General features: G+C 43.3%; 1 protein-coding gene across 2 annotated transcripts in view; it reads left to right on the top strand.

The window, feature by feature from the left end:
• Positions 1-866: 866 nt before the first annotated feature.
• frmd5a (FERM domain containing 5a) overlaps positions 867-8,227 on the top strand; it is a 57,065-nt gene continuing 49,704 nt past the window's right edge. For both annotated transcript variants that reach the window (XM_080476006.1, XM_080476007.1), the window contains exon 1: positions 867-1,227. In XM_080476006.1, the coding sequence (XP_080332132.1) occupies positions 1,126-1,227 (102 nt within the window). In that variant the 5' untranslated portion in view covers positions 867-1,125. The remainder of the gene's footprint in view (positions 1,228-8,227) is intronic.

The raw sequence follows: 8,227 nt of genomic DNA, 5'->3' as shown, positions 1-8,227 counted from the left end.
TGCGTTGTGGCCGCAGCAACCCCGGTTCGAATCCGGGTCACGGCAGGGACTCTTCAAGGGACCTGCTTTTTGATCGAAAAAATACATTTGTTATAGACTATACATTGAGTTTTACATTCATTTCATCGATATAATTCTAAAGACAGAGCACAGTGACACTCAGACGACATGTCCCGGACTTTTAACTACCCTCGCAGTAAATCATTATTGCTTGTGGTTTGTGATGTAAATTACCTTACACTATAATAATAATCATTTATTTTTTACCAAGAGCTTTTAACGGTATTTGGTAGCATCTTCCTAACGGCACAACAAAATATTGCCTGCAAACAATTTAAACGCAATGACAAGAACCGGTCTCCAGGTGGCGATATTAGCACGTTAAGAGAAAACGCACAAGGCAGAGGACGAGCTGTCTGAAACCCAGGGCCATGGTTTTCAGGCCATCTCATCGTATGTTTGGCTACTTTACAAAACCGGTGAGGAAAGCTCACAGGTTATATTAGAGAACTAGATGATCGCGACCTGACACTGATTTTGAACCTCCTAAAATTGCTTTTCAAATATTTATCCTACACATGCATTTATTTATATCAGTCAGCCTTGTGAATAAAGGCATTGCTTTGATAATTTGAGAAGTGTCACAGAAACATACTTTTATTTGAAAAGCGCAGCTGAGCATGATAGGAATTTGCTTGGGAGGGGAAAATATATTATATGCATATATATTTGAAGTTAAAAGCCAGAGACAACGCTGCACCCTCCAGTTGGTCGACTTTCACGTCAGTTTTGTTTGGGCTCCGCCCGCTTCGCTGAAGTGGAGGCGGTGAATGGTGGGAGATAATCCTCCGCTCCACCACAGACGCATAACAGGACTGAGCTGCCTCTGGACGTGGACCTGGATCTGGATCTGGATGCGGGCATCCTCCGATTCTACTGTTTGCCCGGGCCCACCGCACCGAAACTTAACGGGACTACAATGGTGCACGCCTCGGCGGCTCAATCCGTGGCTGCTGGTCGCCTCGCGGACCCGGGATCGTGGTCAATGTGACATTCACTTGCAGCGCTGCCGTTGAGTTTTATTGTTCTGGTCCCATAGACGCAGAGCGGCGATTCTCTGAGAAGATGTTGAGCCGATTCATGAGTGGCAGCATCAGGAATCTTGAGCGGGAATACAACTGCACGGTCAGACTGCTGGACGATACGGAATATACGTGCACCATTCAGGTTAGTCACCTGTTTATTCACTCTGCACAGCTCGTGCATTGTGTTGCGATAATTGCGTCTGACCTGGCAGACAGGGGAAGGAAGTGCAGGGACAGCAAGTGACTGCATGCGTGCTGGTGGTGACAACAAAAACACAACCCAGACACATATTAGAAATGTCTTCTTCTTCTTTGGACCATTCAGATTATTTTACCCCCTGGTTTAGGAAATATGCTTGCCTCACCTGATCCCTATTGCTTCGGTCACTAATGAATTTGGTGGCAGGATTTGAGACTCTCTAGTACAATTATAGTAATACCCTGATAATCAAGCAGAGGGCTGCCAAAAACACATTGCAGTCTGCTGGTAATCAGTAATCACTCAGGATGTTTGTTTGTTTGTTTGTATAACTCTTGCCATATAGCTTGTGCTCTGGTGAACTGCTTGTAGGTAGTTTCCATAGTTGCTGTGAAATCCCTGAATCCTTACAGGTGTACGCAATAAAAAGACGCTACCCAAGTTACTCAGTCGTAATACACTGATAAAAACATAGCCACACGTCCATCTAATATCAATACTGCTTTTGATGTAGCCAATCACAGCTAACAATGTTAAAGCAGGATACACCATGGACCGATTGCCAGGGCAAACACAGTGAGCTGGACAACCATATACAAACACACCTACAGGAATTTTCACATAAATTTTGTCCTCCTCTATCAATTAACCTGCTAAGCTTTCTCCTGGACTGTGAGAGAAAACCGGAGTACTCATGCATGCACAGGAAGATCATGCAAACTCCTCACATACTCGCGTCACATTCCACAATCGAACTGTGAGGTGGGAGTGCTGACCACAGTATCACTATGCAGCCCCCCATATGCAAACATGCCATTGCAGATTCACATATAATCTGGATTTGCATATTTTTCTTGTTACATTATTCACACTATTGCTATTCTCAGCAAAGGGTACATTGTTTTGAAGTTTGAAGCATCACCTCGGTCCTGTTAATAAGATGTATTCTCCTCCCTTTTGTCTCACTCCTTTGAGCCTCTCTTTGATGACTGAGTAGTTTTCTGCTCACGCTGGTTTTCTAAAAAGATGCAGATTTTGTAGGTGAGGGGGCCTGTCACTTCAATCACAAGACCGAGCGATTGTAGAAAAGGGATGTGAGGAACTCCTGGGAGAATACTCTTGACTAGTCAGCAACATGTAGACACTCCAAAGGCTCTCCTCGGCATGCCCGGGAATCATTTAACCTGTGATATGGATCAATGAAACATTAATAAGACGTACACAGTTCTTGTCACTTTAATCTCTGTTGTCATCAGCAGGCGATGTTGCGGTCGCTCCTCTGTCCGCCACCCCCTTGAGGAAGCGTGACACAGATACTGCAATTACTGTAGGACTGGGACTGTGTGCCCAGGTTGTAAACAGACCTGCATTTCTGCTTCGGGTAGCCGAGCAAGAGATGGAGCTGGGCCAGATGGACTGCGAAGCCAGCAGGTGTGCTGTTTGCAGCAGAGTCGTGTGGTTTGGGTGGCTGACGTCATGATGGTTGGAAGGAGGGGAGCGGAGTGAAACAGGAGAATGATCCAGCTCTGCTGTGACTGTCTGGCATCTTTCTGTCTAACCAGGCCCGGGGAAGGAGCAGAATAATCCACCTGACCAGCCACATCACTGCCTTTTCCCCCATTTGTTTCAAACTTTGCCCCTCCTTCCTCGAAGGCTTTAGGCCTGCCAAAAACTAAGATCACCCCCGGATACCGGGACAACCAAGCAGGAGAATGCTAAGTCACAGGCAGGTCATATACTTTCAGTCTTTCACAAGCTTTTCTCTGTCCCTTGCACAGCCCCTAATGTCCCCCTTTAACCTGTTGTTTTCCAGGGTGCGTATATTTTATTCCCACAAGAGTAGTTTTCATGACACTCTGATCCTTCATTTGAACCTTTTTCAAGGCTCCATATTCATATTTGTTCCTTTCTCAGGTTCACATTCACCCATTGCCTGATAATGATGATGGTAACGCTTTTTAACAAATCCCGTGGTATTTCACAATGAAGTCACTTAAATGGAAGATTCAAAAGCAGTAAACAGACATGCCTTAAAGCAGAGCAGTGCTTCCAAAAGAAGGACCAGAAGTGTGTATATCTTTTTAAAGCAGCTGCAGCAGTAATGCAGGAAGTTAAGTTTTGCTGTAATGAATTATGGATCTCACCACAATGTTTGGGGGAGGAAGAGTGAGCACTTATCATTACGCAGCTCTCTAGATTTACTTCACGTGTAATTGCAGGTTGATGGAAGTGCTTGAAATCCTCTTTTGCCCTCAGGCCTCTTTTGCACTGTGATTTTAATGCAAGTTTGCAGCCAAGAGTCTGGTTGAGTATTCGCTTCTTTGCTTCACATTCTTGTCACTTCTGAAAAACCGAGACCACTACTTCACCCACTCTATACTCTCACATTTCTGTGCCTCTTCTCCTGAGGCAAACTCAAACATTATTCTTATTTACGTGTTTACTGATGCATTATTGATGAATTCAAGACAATTAGAAATTGGAGTTGTTTATCCAGAACACATTTTTATAGCTTCTTTTTTAGCCACGTAAGTATATCACACACCTTGAAAGTTACTTGTGTTTTGTTGTTGTGCTTGCTTTGCATTAATTAGCAGCACAACAAAAACCCCAAACTACATCATTCGTTTGAGATACAGAGTTAATTGTGTTTTCTTTTTGTAGTCAAGACAGTGTTTTTTTTTCTGGGAAAATATCAGTTTAATGAAGTGTACCACAAAAGTAAGACATGAAAAATATATGCATGTATGCGTGAAACGAATTGGGGTTTTCTTTGTTTCATGAAAGCAATTAGAAAAAGAAAGTGTCACCAGTAGTTTTGAGATCTGCTTACATCTTGTTGAGGAGGCTGCCGGGGGATGGCGGTTTGTCTGTGTGTATTTGAGAGGTGCTTCACTTTGAAGCTTGCTGCCATCAGACCACATTGTCTTTTATTAACACTGACTGAGAAGAAAAAAGAAGAAAGAAAAAAAAAACAACAACAACAGTGAACGTAGCTGGCTTAAAACAATGATGCAGAGTGACAGTTCAGAGATATGTGACATCTGAAGGTCTCTCATTTTGCTGACTTTACACTGTAGGGGACCCTCACAAATGTCCACTCCATGGCCCGCTGTACATAACGAGTCAGTTCATGGTTAAAAGAGCGTGCACATGTGTGTGCAGGTGTGTGTCCTCAGACGATGGCTAACACTGTTGCTGTGCTTCGTATAAATGATTAAAATGTGTGCTACATCTGAATGTTTCATGAGAAGTAATCTCATGAGAACGTCGCTTGTGTTTCCCAGCATCGCTGCACTCTGGCGTCACAATTTGCTGAACCTGTGGCGCGTGGCTGGTTGTGATTAAGGATTACATCAGCGTAGTGTCTTTCTCCACGGCAGAGCCGGGCAGAACAGCCCCGACCCCATATGAGGATTTGACACGTGGGAGCAGTCACTGTAGTAGTGCCTTCTTGTTGGTGATGAAAGGGCTGGAGTGTCATCTGGATGTGATGCTTAAACCCTTGCGTTTCATTGATGATTCTCAGTGTAATGCTCCTATTGAAGCGCGACGTGGGAATTAAGCTTTTTTTCGTCTACAATGTTTTCACGCTTTAAAAAGAAAACGTAGATAAAGACAAGCTGGCAAAATAACGGTTTTGCTACGTTTGTTTCAGACTAGTTCTTGTTGCTCTAAACTGTTAGAACTGCGCCCCTGAAATTAAAGAACTACAAAGTGAGAGCCACAGACATTTCATCGCTCTTTTTAGCTGTTTTTCGCCACTGCAGCTGAAACAACTTTCACCATTACTTTCTTGAGTTAGTCTTTTCTGTATTACTCTCCACATATAAAACAAGTAAACCGATCAATGACCGTGAAAACAAATAGTCCATTTGTACTGAATGACACTATTCAGTCCTAATGGTTTCCTAAACTAAATGTGTATTCAGATTTATTTATTCTTCAAGGTGGAGTCAGCAGCTCAACAGCAGTGAAAGGCCGCAGTCACGTGGTGTTGGGAAGTCACAAAACATTGAATCTGTATGTGTCTTTATGTGTCACAACTGTACCTCAAACTGTGAGATTAGAGTCTCGTTCTAAGACGGGGCCACAAAATTAAAAACATTAACATTTTTATTCCAACACATTTTTTGTGAAAGCTACAAGGAGCGACTCCAGCAGAGCCTGAATAATAATGATAATAATTCATGTGAAGGTTGCAGACCCCCAGTCTAACCAACCAGCCCTCTCGTATTCCCCAGTGGATCTTTGTGTGTGTGGGTGCTTGATGGAGAGCATGGAGGCAGTCTGTCAGTGTGTCGGGAGCAGTCTGCTGAGCCCTCCATTGTGCTCCCTGGGATGTATTGTGTGACAAAAGAGAGACCGAGAGGGGGGCCTGAGCTTCTTCTTCACCTGCAAGCATGAATATTAAGCCCCCTGCCAGAGCACTATTTCCTTGTTGTGACTGTTTTGCCAATGAGAAAAGTGGATACCAGCAGACCAAGGGCTGATGACCTTGTCTTCCTCTCAGCACCAGGTTCAAGTTAAAAGGAGATAGCCTGCAGCCATAGTAATGCAAATAGATTTCCACAGCTTGTTGGTTATATTTACATACTTCAGTGGGCTCATAAATGAGTTCGCACGGTGCAGTGCAACTGCTGGCAGGGAGTGAAAATGCGAGAGGCCGGGATTGCTCAGCTCGTGTAAAACGGGCAGAAAACGGTGTCATGTCAAGCTTTGATCAGTCGTACATAATGAAGGCTGTTTGTAACCTGCAGTCATGATGCGCAAAACTGATGCACCATCACAACAAGCCTCAGAGTTAATCAGATAGGAATCATTTCCAAATCCGGCCTCAGAAAGTTTGTGTGTGCAATTTAGTATCAAACATAATTTTAATTGCAGTATTATGTCGGGCCTAGCATTTAGTGGAGGAGGACAAAGTATCAGCTTTGATATTGGATTATGCGCTATAATGAGACTGGTGTTGTGCGAAGCAATTTTGGTTGTGTAACTGCCCTCATGTTTACGTTTGGGGACCAGTAGAAGGTCGATCATCACAGCTTTGCAGTGACCTGCTAAAAGAGGTCACAATAATCATAATATCAGTTCCATTAGAAACCTACTCTCTGCTTATACTTTTTTTTTCTGTATAATTAAGTCAAGATGCTCAATAACAAATTAAAAGACTCAAAGTTTTAAAATCTAAATGAGTTTGGAATGTCTAGTCTAACATTTGTAAAAATATCATTTCACTACACCTGTGATCATATTAGTGGGCTGCATCGGTTCAGGAAGTTTAATGAAACAGATTTCACAAGGCTGTTTTACATAGTCAGATTTTACTTTTTGTCCTCTTCTTTCTGCTTCTCCCTCATCGCTCTACTCCTGTTTGTCTTTGTGCCTCTGGGCTCTCTGCTGTATGAGAGAATCCAGCCTTTGTCTCGCTCAGTACTTCAAGCCTCTGTGCCTCTGTGGACTAATGAGAGAACGCGCGGGGATAAGCTCAAAGTGTAAAATGCCAAAACTATGCTTGTTTTCGGTTGCAGTGGTCTTCAATCATAATTTGCAGCATAGTTTTGAGAATTTTAAAGTGTTATTATGATAATTCTTATGTCCATGCAAAGCAAAGTATTCTCTTTAATACAATCATTGATTTGTAATGGAGATTAATACGATGGGTGTCCTCAGCTCAGAGGACAGGTGCTGAGCTGAAATCTGATGCAGTCCGACAGCCGTGACAGTCTACAGTAGCCAAACCAGCCAAAGTAGTGAAGGATAATGACAATAGTTCTGACAATGAGTGAGATGTAGTTGAATTATTTGCTCTTCAGCTCTCAAATGAGGCTTTGTTGAGTTTTTTTTCAAATGATAATATATGAGACGTATTCCTCCCTCTCAGCCCTTTGTCCTCCTGCTGTGCCCCTATTTTATCTGGCCCTCACCAGCTCCACAGGTCTCCTCTCTCTACGTCTATATCATTAGGCCTGCAGTTCAGCTGCACACAGCTTCTCTGCAGGATTTTTTGAGCTAATGATGGCAATTCCACCCCTTCTTTTCCATCTGTCCTGTGTTTCCTCCCATCCCTTTATGTCTTGTTTGTCTCCTGAACAGACTCACCTACCCGTTGCACCCTTGTTGGATCTTGTCTTTGCACTGCTGTTCAGGTGGTTTGATGGGATTGTTGACATGTCAGACTTTCCAAATGTTCTAACTGGGACAGTAACAGCTCATTCCTATCGATGTTCAAACCATCCTGCGATTACACATCAATTTAAAGAGACACTTATTTGAATCCTATTTATAGAAATTCCTTGAAAACACATGCTGTATTTTCACTCGGGTTGCTTTAACAGGCCGGGTCATCCCATTTTACTAGAATGCCTCCTGAAGTGCTGTGTTCATATGAATTATATTAGTCGTTCCCTTGATTTTGCTGATACAGCTCAAATCAAGGATCCTCTGTGACCTGTGAGGTGAAGTGTTAAAAAAGAAGTGGCTGACTGAGCTCCCGACTGTCAAAAGGAGGGGGGCTGCAGATTTACCTGTCCAACAGACAGCTACGCTTTACTGGCCTCTTGCCACAACAGTTGAGTACATTGACTGAATCTGGATCGTTGCCTGATCTAACAATCCCTCTTGTCATCACTCAAGATTGAGACACTCATCCACCTGGGATAGGTTCTCCACCACTACCTGCCATGCCTTTCTATGACAACACCACGGACTCAGATTTTCAGGTGCTGATTTGTATTCCAACCAATTCACACTCAACAGCAAACTGGTCAATTGCAGGGAAGTGGCCTTAATGCCATGGAGCCAAAAGGACAGCATCATCGACAAAGTGCCGAAACGTCAAAGTTAGAATTGTATCATGATAGTTGACCTATGAACGAAGGCTGTAAAGTTGCTATAGAAGATGGATGGATTGATGCCTACAAGTCAGCAATGTTTCAATTGT

Source organism: Lipophrys pholis (assembly GCF_963383615.2).
Source record: "Lipophrys pholis genome assembly, chromosome: 11".
Lineage (NCBI taxonomy): Eukaryota > Metazoa > Chordata > Actinopteri > Blenniiformes > Blenniidae > Lipophrys > Lipophrys pholis.
Note: the sequence above shows the minus strand (reverse complement) of the source record. Positions and strands in the feature narration are given on the sequence as shown.